The sequence below is a fragment of the Pongo abelii genome, chromosome 8, assembly GCF_028885655.2.
Source record: "Pongo abelii isolate AG06213 chromosome 8, NHGRI_mPonAbe1-v2.0_pri, whole genome shotgun sequence".
Taxonomy (NCBI): Eukaryota; Metazoa; Chordata; class Mammalia; order Primates; family Hominidae; genus Pongo; species Pongo abelii.
Window position 1 is genome coordinate 55,486,170 of NC_071993.2, and position 16,969 is coordinate 55,503,138.

Here is a 16,969-nt window from a genome sequence, read left to right on the forward strand (position 1 = left end):
ACTTTTAATCTCTAGAGCTGGCTACAGTTTAGTCTCCTCATTCAGTTGTCTGTCCAACAATTCCTACTGGAGTTGTACTATGGGTCAGGTCAGTGGATATGCAGTGAGCAAGGCTATACCTTTGTGTTCCTTGTGAAGCTACCATTTCAAGAGAGATCAAATAAAAAAAAAAAAAGAGGGAGAGAGAGAGAAATTCAGGAGCATTTCAGCTGGTGTAAATGCTCTGCAAATAATAATAGCTGGTGATGTGACAGAGAACGCCAAAGTCAGAAAGGGCATATCAGTGGGGACGTTGCTAACTCAGACTGAGGTGGGTGGGGCGGTCCTTTCTGAGAAGGTGACATTTGAGCTGTAACTAGAATGCTAAGAAGAAGCCACACGGAAGGATTTTGGAAAGAACTGACAGGAAGAGGGGGTAAGCTGGAGATCAAGGAGGGGAGGGTGAAGAGCTGAGCAAGGGCAGCACAAGGTGGGCCGTGTGCTCATGGGTAGGGGACAACATAAGGCCCTCTAGAAGGATAACGCTGGCCGTTGGGAGGCAGCAGAGGCAGGGAAGGAGAGTGATGGAGACAGGCCAGCGGCAGGCAGGAGAGGAGGGGAGTCTGTGCTGAGGGGCATGGCGGAGGAGGGACCATGTGGATCCAGGCTCTGTGGTGGAAGCAGAGCAGATGGAACATTCTTCTAGATTGTATATGTGGAACAGGCAAAGAGAAAACCCAAGAGCAGGCTGGAACTGCTAGAGGGGCCTAGCACTTCCTGTATCTTTTCCTTCCTTTTGCCCAGCACAAAGTCTAAGTACCTCATGTGCATCATCTCATTTAATTTAGTCACTCCACTTCACAGATGAAACGCCCAGGGCCTAGTCAAAGGCGCATGTCTCGACTGGAGCCAGCGTCTCTTTGGTGCCCTTTCCCAAGGACTAGCTGCCATCTGGCTTTTCCAATGCAAGCTTGGCTTTACAATGTCGGATGGCTCTCTTGGCCACCCAGGAAGCTCCTGACTCATCGTATTCTGCAGATGCTGGCAGGAGCTGAGCTAGATCCTGTGGGAAACTTTCTTCCTAGTCCAGGTCAAGCCCCATCCTTATGGCTCATCCTTCCCCGAAAAAGAAGAACGCATGTGTTATTAGACCCAGTTCTAGGGGCTGAGATGAGTTCCATTATGTGAGACTAGTAGGGAGCTCAGAAACTGAAAAATTGGCAGTGAATTGCATTGGCAACGGGCTGAGAGTTGGTGATAGGGCTGGCAGCAGAGTAGACATGGGCATGGTTCAGTTGCACACCTTGTGTTCTAGGGTTTCAGGGGCCTGGAAACATCAGCTAGCTTTAGCTCTCTCATCTCTCCGCTGATAGGAAGGGAGAAAGGGCCTGACGTCACCCTTGATGCTGGGCAACAGTGAGAGACCACTGGAGGCCCAAGTAGAAGCTGGAGGCACCAAGCACCAGGCACTAACAAACCAGTCTGCGACAACCACAGGGCTCAGGGGCCCTGCAGGGTGGACAGCAGCTGTCTCAGTGCATCCCATCTCCCCTGGAGGCTGAGGCTCAAACCCAGAAGTCATGTGATCACTCCAGCTTACAGGCCTGTCACAGCCCTGTCCTCCTAAACGTGTGACTTTGCATAAGTTTCTTAACCTTTCTGAGTCCCCATTTCATTGGCCGGGAGTGTTGTTCCAAGCTTGGTTCACATAGCATCCGTGTTGTTGATAAATGTATGGAGAATTTATTATGTGCCAGACCCTTTGCAAAGCAAAGATACTACCTAATTTTTAGCACATTAAAATGAGGTTCCTCCCTCTGTATGGATTCTGTGGACCACCCACTATAGGCCAAGCATTTTACAGACATTATAACTGAGTCACAACTGCCTGATGTGTCGATTTTCATCTCCACTGGAGGGATACAGCAATTGAGGCTCAGAGAGGCTGAGAAACTTGTGTGGAGTCACAAAGACTCTAAGTAGAGGGCCTGCCTTTTCCCACTATACCTGTCATAAAAGATGGGACTTGAGGAGTGTGTTCCTGTTTGTCCCATGAAGAATCCCCCTTTGCAAAGCCCAGCTCAGCCTAGGGCTTAACCACTTATTAGTGAGTTCTAGTGTTCAGGATAACTTGTAGAAAAAGTTTACCACCAGACTTCTTAAAACACAGATTGCTCTCCAAACTCCATTACAGTAAGCAGTAATCAGGTTTGTTCTGCTAGGCTGGACCTTCCTGGATGAACAAGCAGTCACAGCTTAGTTTCCTTAGAGGGGTGACTGGTCGGGTGAAAGCAAGCAGTTCAAACACGTCTCCACCTAGCCTGTAGAGCAGCAAAGACACTCACGGAGACCCAGACTTTGGAGAGAGGATCCCGTGTGATCCCCGATGTGCCACTGACTCGCACGCCTGCCTTCCCAGGCTCGCCTGTGCCCTGGCCCCTGAGGACGCCCACTGAGTCCCAGCTAGCTGCCCTTCCTGGCTGGGGTTCAGGCAAGCTTCCTCCTCTCCTAAATAATGCATTAGCTAGTGTCTGGGCTTTGTAAATAAAGCATACTCGGAAAACAGGCATTTCCAAAGTTGCTTACTCAAAGGAGGGGAGAAAGAGAAAAAGTAGAGATCTAAGCAGGTGTTTGGCACAGTTAAAGTAAATTGATAAGCGCAGGGCCGCCACCCGAGCAAAACTTACCCTGCTAGTCCCAGCTTCTCCTCTTCAACTGTGAAACTTTGTCTCCAGGCAACAAGAGACTTAGGACCTGGATCCAGATCATTAGCACAGTCTTGACACCAGCCTGCAAAGTGAGAGGAGGCAAGGCTGAAAGGGTCTCTAAGACACTCAAATTTCCTGACAGCCTGGCTTGCCTGCCACGAGGAGGGAACCCCAGGGCTCACCCCTGTGATTCCTGCAGTTGGGCTTTTCCTCCTGTTCACCCAGCAGTCAGTGGGAGAGGAACGAGTCAGAGCCCCTGTCCATGGCAACAGCCAGGCGGATGTGGCTACACAGGGAAGAAGCCACACATTTCTCTTGAAAGAGACACACATTTCACTTTAATAGCATTCATGAAACATCACTCCCCTTTCTTCGAATTTGTGCAAGTATTTTTTTCTGCTCTTTGGTTTTTGAGAGGGCTGTCTTTCATCTATTTATTTGAATTTAATTATTTCTTACTCTTTTGTTTCTCTTTGCACCCTTTTTCCACTGTTAAATCAGAGTAGCTACAATACTCATAAAATCATACAGCCCTGTAATCATATTCTCTTACTTGATCATATGTCATTAAATGCTGATGTGTAGTTTCTGAAATCTGCATCCTGAATGAACACACAGCAGTAAGCCTTGTGCTTTGCTTTTCCTGCTGTTTCCAGCCTGGCATTATCATGAATAAGGCTGAAATTATCTATTTGTGCATCTACAGTCTTCTTTTTTTCAGTTTTTTTCTTACATTAAATTTCCAGAAATTGAGAAAATGAGGAAAACAAATTAAGTATGAAAATTATTATGCATATGATAAAGCATTGAAGAAAAATTAGAAAATGTATATGCAGAAATAAGAAATTGAAATGCTCTAAATTTTTCCACCCAGTCATAAATTAGAAAATAAATTAATTAGCAAATAAGTGAAATAAGTAATTTCAAATCCAAAATTACATTTAAGTAGTAAAAATTTTGGAAAGTACAAAAAAAGCAAAATAAAATGACTTCAATTTAGAAATAAAAACAAAACAAATCATTAAATGAGAGCTAACTATAACATTTTTTAATACATAAACATTACCATATTATGTTTTAAGTCCAAAAAATAAAATACATAATTTAATGTAGATAGCAAATAGATTTAAATAAATTTCTGAATGAAGATGACTAGAAAATTAAAAATTACCTCAAATTCTACTACCCAGTATACTTCTAATTAGAATATATATGAATACATAATTTAAAATTGAAATTAAATAATATAAAAATCATAAAGCACATAAAAATAAAATCAATATTTGAAAGAGGAAAATATACAAGATAAATACATTTTAAAATATAGGTATGTAAAACCTTATGAAAATTAAAAGCACTCAGACTGGGTGTGGTGGCTCATGCCTGTAATTCCAACACTTTCGGAGGCCAAAGAGGGCGGATCACAAGGTCAGGAGATCGAGACCATCCTGGCTAACACAGTGAAACCCCGTCTCTACTAAAAATACAAAAACATTAGTCGGGCATGGTGGCAAGCACCTGTAGTGCCAGCTACTTGGGAGGCTGAGGCAGGAGAATCGCTTGAACCCAGGAGACGGAGGTTGCAGTGAGCCAAGATCGCGCCACTGCACTCCAGCCTGGGCAACAGAGTGAGACTCCGTCTCAAAAAAAAAAAAGAAAAGAAAAGAAAATTAAAAGCATTCATAATTTTGGCAACTGGCAGTAACTTTGTATTGTATAAACTTCAGGTTTTGTTTTTTTGAGACATAATCTCACTCTTGTCACCCAGGCTGGAGTGCAGTGGCACGATCTCGGCTCACTGCAAACTTCACCTCCTGGGTTTGAGTAGCTGGGATTACAAGCGCCCACCACCACACCTGGCTAATTTTTGTATTTTTAGTAGAGACAGGGTTTTGCCATGTTGGCTAGGCTGGTCTCGAACTCCTGACCTCAGGTGATCCACCCACCTCGGCCTCCCAAAGTGTTGGGATTACAGGTGTGAGCCACTGCGCCCAGCCAACTTTCAGATTTTTCACGTATATACGGCCTCATATTATGGCATAGTTGTACAATAACAATCTGGTCAATTTACTAATGCTCATTTTTTACAATCATGCTGCCAAATATATGCCACTGATTAGTTTGTCAGGTAGCTGGCTTTGCATACATTTGGATGAAGATTTTTGTTTGTTTGCATTTGTTTTCTTCAGTGTCAGGGCCCTGGAGCAAGATCTGGTCCTGGCAGCTGCTCTGAACAGTCAGTGTGTCGGTGTTTATGCTGGCTGCTCTGTGCCAGGCCTAGGGTAGACACCAACAATGAATTTCACCTCCCTGGCCTGTACACCACCTCCTTGCCCCACACCTCCATATCTTCATCTGTTAATGGAAATTATGGTAACTTCATTGGGCCTTTGTGGAAATTAGACAATAGGCAAAAAGTCTTCACACTTTCTAACAGGTTAAACAATTAAGTGTTATTATTAGGTCTAGAACTGTATGCAGATTTTCCACATGTTAGGGAAATGAAGAGCGATAGGTAGTTATAACAGAGAAGTTTAATGAGCTGTTCATCCAGCAGGGTGTCTCTGGTTTGAAAGGGTATGTCTGTCTCTACATGGATTTCTAATGCCCTACCTGGGTCTGAAAAGTAGAGTCCAGGTTGACCCAGATGTGCTTCTCAGGAGAAATAAATGGGGAGAGAGGGAGTGTGTTTGGCTTCTCACTGAACAACTCTGCCCCTGCCACACTCTGCCCCCAGCATCTCCCCAGCTCACACATTCCTTACCCAGGAAGCCTCCCCTGGCAATGGCCAAGCAAGACTATTTTTCTCCTGTCCTGAGAAATAGCCCACACCCATCAGCAGGCCTGTGTTTCCAGCTTGCCCACATAAGCAAATGTTCTTCTCATTGTGGCTTGCGTATGCCTAGTGCTTGAGTTAAGAAACTCAAGAATCAAATCCCTCAGTCACTCACTAACCCATTTTACCATGTCCTCAAAACTGTTTTTGCAAATAGGCAACACAACATGGGAGAATTTGGAGAGGCAGCAGGATTTTGAGATGTGTCTGCGTTAGCTCGGGGGCCCAGGTTAACCTGCAGGCCCTCCGTAGATGTCTGCCATGTTAGGGCTACACCTAGCCTCCTAGTGCCAGGTGAAGAAGAGGATGGGCAGAGACCCCAGACTCCTTCCAGGGCTGAGAGGGTGCAGCCTTTAGCCAGACGAGTCCCTCGGCTGAGAGCCTTTTGTCTGGGGGCTAACCCACCATATCTGGAAGCCCAGCCACAGGCTGCTCTGCCAGCCCCCGATGGAGGAAGAGCTCTTAGAACACGCCTCTGGCTCCCTCCTCTCTGTCACCTGCTCTGGGGGCCTGGTTTCAGGGTAGGGTGGAGGTGCTGTTTGGGTGCAGCTGGCCCAAGGGAGAAGAGTCAAAGCAGGACTATGAGGCAACTCAAGGGCACTGATGCTGTGCAGCGTGGGGTAGGGAAGGCTGTAAGGCCACATGGCAGTAGTGCTCAAGCTTTTGAAGCTCGTCTGGGGGTGGGTAAAGGACAGAGATTTGGTTAAAAATGAAGCAGGATGGGTGTAAATGACCCCTGAAAATAAGGAAGAAATTGAACTACCCACAACATCCTGATTCAGAAATAATCTTTCTATCTTTGAAGTCATCCAGTAGAGGTGGATACCTGTCCTGGGCGGGAAGGGAGTGAAAGGGTTGATGTGATGTCCCCTGTATGTCCGCCCATGCTAGGCCCAATAAGGCCAGGCTGGGTAACTGCCACAATCCTCAGTGGCTTCGTTCGAGTTCTTCTGTTCTTCTCTGCTCCACCCCAAGTTGCCCACAGGCCCCAATCTTGTCCTGTAGCTCAATGCAGGCACCCAGCAAACCCTGAGGAGCTCCTCAGAATTGTGTCCACTGGGCTGACCGAGCAGGTGCCCAGTTTCCCAGGTTGCACAATTCTAAGGTCACCCAGAGGGGGACTGGCAGAGTCAAGACGGTCTTGACCAGAAGCAGGCCCCACTCTGCCACTGCACGCTCCTTCCTCCAAGAGTAGAAAAGAATCTCCTCTGCTCCTGAACAATGTCAACATCACCAGGACCGTGCCTGTTGAGTAGCTCCGTGCCCACACCAATGCTAGCCTTTTCCAGACCCATGGTCTCACTGGCTCTCCCACACCCCTGTGTGACCGGTGTGGCCAGTGTGTTGAAAGGATGATATGGCAAATCAGAGCGGCTTGCTGTCTTGCTCGGGGCCCCCCATTTAAGTGGTGGAGGTAAAATTTATATCCAGGTGTCCCTGACTTCACAGCCAGAGCTCTTTCTCAGGCTGCCTCCCACAGATCTCAGGAGCACATTAGAAAGCCAAGAGCCATTTGCAACATCTTATTTAATCTAAAACTCACATGATAATGATGGATGATGGACGATGCAATTTATTAACTCTTAAAGAAATACTTTCAACTAATCACCAGTTACCAACAAAATTCACATAGATCATTTTAAGAGTTCTGTAATGGCCTTCAGATTAATATGATTTTAAAACAATATTTTTTAAAAATAGAACTCACCTTTGATTAGGTGTCCTGGAACTGCTGGTAATGGTGTCTTTCTCTGACAGTACCAGAAATAATGGAACTTCCTTGGAGCTGATAGCCAATGAAATGAGGCGTGGGATGGTGAAGTGCCTTTTTCTTCTGTACACCATTCCACCTGATAGTAACATCACAAATGACCACAGGCAAAATTCTAGAACCTTGTCTGAAAGGGAGGAGAGCAGAGGCTGAATCTCATTTCCTGGATCCTAACAGGCACATTTAGCTCCACTGCTTTCAATCCTCTGTCCTCACTCCCCTGTCAACTTCTAAAACAGAGTAGCAAGAGCAGCAGGCTGTGGTGCGCCAACTCCACATGCTCATGGCTCTGGAGGGCTCAGCACCGGTACTTTTCAAGGCGACAACCCTCACTGTCTCCAGCCTGGGCTCTGCCCTTGCCTATAGCCTTAAGAGCAGCCTACCCTCCAGAACTGGATGGGTGGCAGAGTCGCAGACACAGCAGGAGAACCAAATCTTCACTTGACCCTTTGCAAGCTAAAGCAGTACATTGGAGCATGTTTTGCCTCTGCTTATTGTTGGGTGTTGCTTGCTTGGATACATGGCCCAAATAGATGACTTCTCTATTAGGGATGAAGAGGTAAATCCCAGCCTGAGGGTTGCTTTCTGCTTATGGAAAATCTGCCAAGTAAAGAATTGAATGCAGAGGTATGGAGAGCCCAGGACAGAAGATGTGACGGTGGGGCTATGATGGGAAGGTGAAGCAGCACTGTCCCCCGGGACACAAGGGCAGCCAGGCCTTGTCCACACTGAGCCTGGCAGGATCCTGACATAGACCATGCAGATGGAGCAGAGCATATGTGGGGACTGGGTCTGTAAGCACCTGAATAGAACTGTGGCAGAGGGGATGGATGGAGAGAATGAATATGATTTGGCTTGGTGTGGTGGATCATCTTGAGAAGACCTGGTCTTGGGGGTAGAGGAGAGTCTTATGGAGTTGGGGAAGAAATAGCTGGAAAAGGAGCAAAGGGGCACCTTGGAGGCTGAGGAGCCGGGCTCTATAATCTCTGCTGAACAGAAGAGATGTTTCAGGTGAAGAGAGAGGGGCTCCTCCCCACACTCTCCCCAATATTGCATTTTGTTACCCTTTTTCCTACCAGGGCCGTCCACAATGGGACTTCTTTGGTTTGATATGTAAGTCTTAATTTTAGCCATGTTAGTATGGCCTTTTAAAGGAACCATTTGGCCATAGGTAGCAAAATGGTACTCATACTTTTTAACCCAGTAGCACCACAGCTTGAAATCTCTCATGGATGCACTCACAGAAGTACCCAGAGACATGTGCCAAAAGGTGCTCCTGGAAACGTCAGTTGTGAGAACAAAGCCTGTCATGGAGGCGGTGAATCAATTAGGATCCAGCTGTGCAACCCTGCCCCGCGGCTGCAGAGATGAATGCGAAAGGGCAGTGTGAGCCGATCTCCAGGGCTGCTGCAGCACAAGGGAGGCTGGGTGGAGAACCGGGTGTACGATGTGATCCCATGTATGATTGAAGTTTTTTAGAAACAAACAAAAAAAAACTATGTAGGCATATAGGCAGGCATATGGGTAAAACATTTTCTGGAACATACACTAGAAACTGGTGACTGTGGACACTTCTTGGGAGACTCTTAGGTCATATCTCATGGCCTTCCATGTTGTTTGCATTTTATCCACGAGCAAAACAAGGGGTCGAGGCAAGGATAAAGAAGGCCGAGATGTGGCAGGGGAATTCTGTGTGGGTTGTGAAGGAGGCCCCCAAGCCTAAGGCTGCATGTCGCCTGGAATTTTGAGGCAGCAGCTTGTTCTGGCATCACAGCGGAAGGACACTGACTGCAAGAACCTAACCTTCAGCAGGCCAGGATAGGGCAGGAAGAGCTGGACGACAGTCTCCCTGTGCTGCCCGCTGAGAGCTGCTCTGGGATTTGGGAAGTCTGCAGCTTTCCTGAGCACCCTGGTCCCGTAAAGCCCAGGCAAGCCCCACCTCTTCCCTGTTTGTATTATTGCCTTGGTATATTTAGTCACCACCATGGTTTTCTGTCCCACAGGAGATACCCTGGCTCCGACAGGACCATGCTGCAGAAGTGGCAGGTACAGTAGCTCCTCCAGAGGGAAGCCCTCTGGGAATGCAAACCAGAGAGTGGCCCAGGCCCCAGCGATGGAGAGGAAGTGTGTGGATCAACCAAGAAGGGATCTTATTATTTATTATTTATTTATTTTTTTTGAGATGGAGTTTCACTCTTGTTGCCCAAGCTGGAGTGCAGTGGCGTGATCTCAGCTCACAGCAACCTCTGTCTCCTGCGTTCAAGCGATTCTCCTGCCTCAGCCTCCCAAGTAGCTGGGATTACAGGCACCCACCATTAGGCCCAGCAAATTTTTGTATTTTTAGTAGAGACAGGGTTTCGCTATGCTGGCCAGGCTGGTCTTGAACTCCTGACCTCAGGCGATCCACCCGCCTCAGCCACCCAAAGTGCTGAGATTACACATATGATCCACCATGCCCGGCCAGGATCTTATTTTTCTAATTTACCAAAATGTCCCAGACATTTCCCTGATCAGATGTCAGTGATGGAGGACAAATCGTGCACATTGGAGTCAGCTGGGGAATGTGCATGTGTGCGTGTGTGTGTGTGTGCGTGTGCACGCGCATGTACCTGTACACTATGGATGCCTCCAAATGGGTACACACACCCCATTTGTGAAGATACACATGTATACAGCCACATAGGGGGCCGAGCATGGGTGTCAATTCTTGTTCCTGGAAGACACAAATGGCTCCCAGCCTGGACAAGTTGACATTCAGCCCAGGGTTCTCAAAGAAAGGAAGAGACCCTAAGAGAGGCAGTTGTAGAGATTGGGGGACAATGAGAAAGTAGGTCTTAGTCACTCAGGTCCAAAATCCTCTCCCAAGGGGCAGGCTGAGGAAGGGAGAGCCCCTGAGCCTACAGGCCCCATGTCAGAGATGATGGCTGTATTGGATTGCTCACTCATTCAGCGGCCTTGGTGGATTTTATTCCCAATATGGGCCCTGTCCCCATTTGTGACTGTTCATCTGGAGGCAGAGGGCCCTTAAGAGTGAGCATCACCCCAACAGGCAGGGACAGGGAATAGGCAGTTCCCAAAGCCCCAGAGGAAGCCAGACCATCAAGCCCAGGAGTGAGGGCCTCTGTCTCTGGGACTGCCATGGCCCCTCTGCTTATTTTCTAACCATCAGTAGGTCAGCAGTCAGTTCACCCATAGCATTTGTGCTATGATTTTAGTCAACTTCTGAGTACTGCATCCAACAGTTAACACAAAAGAATGTTTTATCCTTGGTGTTGGATGCTGAACTGCATTGGGTTTTTTTTCTCCTTGCTGACTTTGCTTCCCGAATATACTTGCCTCCGTTCATATTGAAATTTGTGTGGGTCCCTGAGTTGGTGCTGGCTCATGCATGAGATGTGCACAAAGTAACTGAGGGGCTGGCTGCCTGTCCTCACCCACAGAGCCAGGGCCTGCTGCTGAGGCCTGAGGGTGGGACCCCTGGCTTTGCGGGAGCATCAAACATATTTGGTTTATCCCCTTTCTGTCTCTTCTGGTAGAAAAGGGACATCACCAATTTTGAGTATCTCATGTACCTCAACACCGCGGCTGGGAGAACCTACAATGACTACATGCAGTACCCAGTGTTCCCTTGGGTCCTCGCAGACTACACCTCAGAGGTAAGGTCCTCATGTGGAAACCACAGCTGCCCTCAGGCATTTGGACGTTGATAACAGAGACCCTAAGTCAGCATGCAGAGCCTCTGCTAGGAGGTTCCATCACATGAACCTGGGTACCTGGGCCTAAAGGCTGCTGAAGCTCAGGTCTCTTTTTTTTTGAGACGGAGTCTCACTCTACCACCCAGGCTGGAGTGCAATGGCGCAATCTCTGCTCACCGCAACTTCCGCCTCCTGGGTTCAAGTGATTCTCCTGCCTCAGCCTCCCGAGTAGCTGGGATTACAGGAGTGCACCACCATGCCTGGCTAATTTTTTTTGTATTTTAGTAGAGACGGGGTTTCACCATGTTGGCCAGGCTGGTCTCGAACTCCTGACCTCAAATGATTCTCCCGCCTCGGCCTCCCAAAGTGCTGGGATTACAGGCATGAGCCACTGTGCCCAGCCTCAGATCTCTTAACCCCATCATGGCCTTTGGTATTTGGCTGCCTGGGTTCCTGTCCTGGCTCCCCCTGTGGAATGATCAACATGACTAACATAGTTGCTAACATGAGCCCCAGGGGGCTTCCTGGCTTACTCTCCACAATGAAGGCACCTGATGCCATCTACCAAGATGGTACCATGGGTCAGCCCTTGTGGGGTGAGGCAGTCACAAGTGAAGTGGGCCATGGAATTTTTTCCTAAAATCAACGTGTGCAGGAGAGGGGCCTGGGGAGGAAAGGAGAGAGAGACACAGGGATATGGACACACAGAAAGGACAAGCTACTCTTTCTGTAGCTTGAGTTCAGCAACAGAGATGATGGTGTCTGGGCCTCATTTGGGATCTGGACTGAGATGTGTAGTGACAGGGGAGGTTGATGGTGAGATGACAAGAACAGATCCCTCATCTCTTTTAGCCTCCACCCCTGGGCCCCAGCAGGCAGGGAAAGGATGGGGAGAAAAACTCCACAGCCGGACCAGGGTGATGTCTGTGCTTCTATGGGGACAACCAAGCCATGGAGCAGTGTCCTGGCCACCTGGGCTCTGGCCATCTGGAGAGGTGCTGGGCCATATGTAAAGCACGCAAGGTGGCTGAACACTTGTTCAGATGAGCCTGGCCAGTCCTGTGTAGGGCTGCTTGAATGGCAGACCCTCAGGATTTGGGAGAGGGAGACTCAGTCCTTTGTGACCTCTCATCCCCTCTTAAGACATTTAATGCAGCAAAACGTTTCTTACTAGCACTGGCTGCTGCTTATTGCACTAATGGTCCATCGGAGGCTGAGGCATTTCAAACACAAAACCTACTCATATGTTGCAAAGTGGTGGTTTGCAAGCCTTTTTTGTTTAGGTCATACTAGGTATTTAAAACCTTGATTATTTATCAACTTAAAAATTAGGAGATTTCCCCTTTAAAAAAATCTGGATTTCCAATATCTTTTTGAAAACGATGAGATCTGGCAACTAGGAATTTTTCTGAGCTGGCAAGATTGTGAAAGCTGAGTGTGGGTCTCCGTGTGTCCCCTCCAGCACTCACTGGGATCTTAAGAGGGGCCGTTTCACTCTCGCCCCTGCTTCCCCGTGGCTTTGCAGGCATTTGAGATAGTGACACCCTTGGCCCCCAGTGGAGTTTGAGGATTCACTGCTAGTGGAAAGAAAGGGTTATGAGCCAGGCACAGTGGCTTATGTCTGTAATCCTGGCACTTTGGGAGGCTGAAGCAGGAGGATTTCTTGAGCCCATGAGTTCAAGACCAGCCTGGCCAACATAGTGAGACCCTGTCTCTATCAAAAATGCAAAAATTAGCGAGGCATGGTGGCATGCACCTGTAGTCCCAGCTACTTGGGAGGCTGAGGTGGGAGGATCACTTGAGCTCAGGAGGTCGAGGCTGCAGTGAGCCAGGACCACTCCACTCCATACCAGCCTGGGCAACAGAGTGAGATTCTGTCTCAGAAAAAAGAAAAGAAAGAGAGATACACAGGTACCTCCTCCTATAAAGAAATGGACCTCCAGGAAAAATGAACAAGTTCCTCTCATTTCCTCCCTGAACAGATGACTTCTAACTTCCTGTAAAATCAGTTTGATTCTAAGCAAGGACCCTGAACTATTGGAGTACATAATGCAGTTTAGGAGCCAAGTGCCTCATAGGCAACACGAATTCTTTTAAAAGTGTCTTTTCAGTAGCTGGAGGCCGTGTTCTGATTTGGGTCAACTTGGAACAGGTTGAGTGTGAACTCAACCTTCCCCTCCTCTTATTTTTCATCTCTCCCTTTTTAAGTCTTTGTGGATCACTGGCTCTGGAGCCATAAAACCCCAGCCTGCCAGCTAACCACCAGAGGCAGGTCAGACCAAATGACTGTAAACCAATAAAGAGAACCATAAAACTGAAGAGCGTGGCTCCTAGGGCACAAGCGGGTCTGAGTTAACTCCAGCTGCACATCTGCCTTCTAGACATTGAACTTGGCGAATCCGAAGACTTTCCGGGACCTTTCAAAGCCCATGGGGGCTCAGACCAAGGAAAGGAAGCTGAAATTTATCCAGAGGTTTAAAGAAGTTGAGAAAACTGAAGGTGAGTAGATCCAGCTTGATTTTTTTGTGCAGTGTTATTCATCTGGATGCCCTAAAATGATAGTTGATAACAATTAAGGTGGTCACCTAGCCTACAAGTAATTGCATTTGAATAGAGGACTCTAACCTGGTGGTAGTAAGTGCCTGGGGAGCTTCTAGAAAATACTGATGTCCGGGCCTTACCTCTAGAAATTTGGATTTAAAAAGTCCATGGTGTGGCATAGCCCAGGGGATTCAACATGCAGCCTGGCTGGAGAAATATAATGCTAATAGATAATGACTCCATGCCTAGGGGCAGGCAATGGCAGAAGAAACTAACATTTATTCAGCACTTTCTCTCTGCCAGGGGCAGGCCAGCCTGTGTTTGTATATTACAGTGGTCCATTTCACAGAGAAGGAAAGTGAAACTCAGAGAGTTTAAGCAACTTGCTCAAGATCACAGCCTCTAAATGGCAGAGCCTGCATTTGTGTGACTCTAGCTCCCAAACTGTGTGCATCTACACGTCATCTTTAGACGTTTTGCCACATTCAGGAGCCGCCTGTGACCTTATTGCCTGAATGTTTTTCTTTAGGTCTGTTCACTTCCTAAACGTCAATGAATGTATGTTTTTAATGCTGTTCATGAACACAGTGTAGCACGCATATCTGCTGCGCATGAGCGCAGGTAAGGAAGCAGCCCTCGAGCATGTGTTTTTGTTGCAGGAGACATGACCGTCCAGTGCCACTACTACACCCACTACTCCTCGGCCATCATCGTGGCCTCCTACCTGGTCCGGATGCCACCCTTCACCCAGGCCTTCTGCGCTCTGCAGGTGAGCTGCCGCCACTCTCCGTACACACACACACACACACACACACACATGCCAGTATCACAAGACCAAGACCTGGGCTTGAACAAAGACAGGATGCCTCTGCTAAAAACTCAATCATTAGCCAGTGATTCCCAGTTGACATTGGCTCCAGGATTCTGGTTCACCAGCCAAGGCAGGCTGTTCTTCCTCAGTTACACCTGCACATCTGCCCAACAAAGTCTTGCAAAATGATTCTAAAAAATAAGAAATGAGACATGAAAAAAATAATTTAACATAAACAAGATTTAGTGGAAAAAGAAAAAGCAGGAAGCTTGGAGACTAGAAAGGCAGGCGGTCAAGGATTAGAAAAATAAATACGAGAAGGAACAATGAAAAGAATATGACTCAAGACATCGGAATGCATAAATCTGTACCAAGAACAAACTGAAAGGCTTCGAAGGACAAAACCAACTTACCCACCCATACGCTAACAGAGCATTATACCAGCTTGGGGTCGCCAGGTTTAAAATAAAAATACATGATGCCTAGTTAAACTTGAATTCCAGATAAACTATAAATTATTAGTTGTTTACACTAAATTTAAATTTAGCTGGGCCTCCTGTATTGTACATGGCCAGTCTGGTGTCCAAGTGTTGCCGGGTTAGTGTCCAAGGCATGGGGGATTTCTGGGACAGAGTCTTTCATGGGCAGTGCTGTGAGGGTGCTGAGAAGCTACTTTCCCCTCTTCCCCTCACAACCCTATCACTGGGATCCTGCTTCCAAGGAGCCCTTTTATCCCAGGGCACAGCTTTTGAATGGGGAGATAGCCCTCAGATAGAGCAGCTGGCTCGGCTGACTCTAAAGAGAATATAGCACAGGGAGTATGGGCTGTCCCGATCCAGACCCTGCAATGGTTCGATGGAGAGAAAGGCATGAGCTGGGGTGGGCAACAGGCCACTGAACACACAGACTTGCTCTGACACCTAAGCCTCATCTCAGAAAAGCCTGGGTATCTCAAGAACTGTGCGTTTGGGTCTGACCTCACCAGGGAGGTCACTCTTTATGGTCACTCAGAGGACCTTGACCCTGAGAGACAAAAGGCCATCCTGCATCAACACTAAAGCTAACTCTGAGCCCTGGGGCAGGAATGGGTAGGCAAGGTCAAGGCACTTTCTCCAAATAAGGAGCAAACATCCTCCTGTCTTCCGTTTCTTGGCACAGCCTTCTCCCTCCTTGACGGCATAACTCGTCTAGACATTGTATAACCCCCTCTCCCTGGAAACTCACTCAAAAATAATAAGTGTGCTTCCCCTGAGCCTTTCTCAGGCAACAAGCATTTTAAGTAAGTTTGGTTTGGAGAACAAATGGTCCCAGAGCTGTACCCCATGCCAGGAATCCCATCCAGATGTTGCTCATTAATCCACAAGAAATGATGATCACCGTTGACGATGATAGTGATGGATTCCGCTGCTGGTTTCTATCCTGGGAATTTAAGTGTTTAAATGTTCAGAATGCTTTTGGAGTTTCCTCTTGCCCCTTCAGGAGGGTGCATTACAACCCAAAACCCCAGCTCTACCTGTTGCTAAGGTTCTTTTCACATCGGGAGGAGACAGAGTGAAATAGAAACAGCCTCAGCTGTGAGATTTACATCACAGCTCTGCCACTTAATAGATGCAAAATCTTCTGAAAGTTATTTTACCTCTGGAAATGAGGGTTAATTATGCACATCTCTCTGGGCTGTAGGCTGTTGAGAAGATTAAATGAGAAAATGTGGAGAGAACCCCCAGATCAGGGCTTCATGCTACATAGGTGATCAATCACTGGTAGTTCCCTTCTTCCCTCTGCAATCAGCTAGATCTAATCTGAGCAGGTCTGAACTTGTCCAGGCTGGTCTCCTCTGGTTTAAGCTAATTTAAGACAGTCTGGACTGCATCAAAGTATTCCAACTTAGCATGAGCCAGACCTAACAGGTGTGTTGTGAACCAGCGAGATATCTGGGCTATGGCCACTTTGACGCTAATCACTGGTTTAAGCTTATTTTAGCCAGTCTGGTCCGTTGGTGACCAGGTAAAACTGGTTTGAGATGGTCTAAACCCATGTGAAAGGGTCAGAACCAATTGTCCATGTTTTTAGGTGACACAAATGCAGTCATCTTACCTTGAGCCCTTTTGACTCCCATGTTGAAGTCACTGATGTAACTGAGTTTTGGGGCTCAGATCTGTCTAAGGTAGATTGACCCATCCAAGTTGGAATCATCTGGGCTGTCTCTACATGCTTCTAAATTGGGTCTAACTTTCTTACTTTTAAATGACTCCTCTAGTGGGTCACATCTGGCCTGAGCCTTTGAACCAGCAAAAGAACCAGCCACCTTCAGCCTTTTCCTTAGGAAAAAAGAATTTTAGCTCTTGAGAGTATAAAGGCTACATAGGCTACCTCTGTGGGAGGACACTCCAGGCTCCTCTTTGAGAGTGCTGGGGCCTTGGCAGACCTCCTTAAGAATATTCTGGCATCTTCCTGAAGTCAGGCTCTTCCCTCCATCCCACCCTGCCTCCTAGGGGGAGGCCTGTATCTTCTCCAGAGACCTTTGCTTCACCCCTGTGGTGGCCGGAAAGGAGCTTCCCATAGCCTCAGCAGCCCAAGGCACTACTCCCAACCTGGGGTAGATGAAGGAGTGGGGAAGAGTGAGAGACA

The 16,969-nt window shown here is 47.5% G+C and overlaps 2 protein-coding genes across 7 annotated transcripts in view; one reads left to right on the forward strand and one right to left on the reverse strand.

Annotated features, from left to right (window-relative positions):
- The window catches only part of LRRC18 (leucine rich repeat containing 18), a 30,031-nt gene extending 22,652 nt beyond the window's left edge, over positions 1–7,379 (reverse strand). For 2 of the 6 annotated variants that reach the window (XM_054522303.2, XM_054522304.2), the window contains exons 1-3: positions 7,232–7,379; positions 2,667–2,769; positions 3–138 (exon numbers count right to left, since the gene is read on the reverse strand). The gene's annotated coding sequence lies outside the window, so the exon portion shown is untranslated. The remainder of the gene's footprint in view (positions 1–2; positions 139–2,666; positions 2,770–7,231) is intronic. The other 4 variants (XM_054522302.2, XM_054522301.2, XM_054522307.2 and 1 more) reach the window with 3 other exon arrangements.
- Positions 1–16,969, forward strand: part of WDFY4 (WDFY family member 4) — a 303,041-nt gene that overhangs the window by 252,560 nt on the left and 33,512 nt on the right. Inside the window, exons 48-51 of the mRNA XM_024254223.3 lie at positions 9,298–9,340; positions 10,831–10,950; positions 13,371–13,488; positions 14,190–14,299. Coding sequence (XP_024109991.3) covers positions 9,298–9,340; positions 10,831–10,950; positions 13,371–13,488; positions 14,190–14,299 — 391 coding nt within the window. The remainder of the gene's footprint in view (positions 1–9,297; positions 9,341–10,830; positions 10,951–13,370; positions 13,489–14,189; positions 14,300–16,969) is intronic.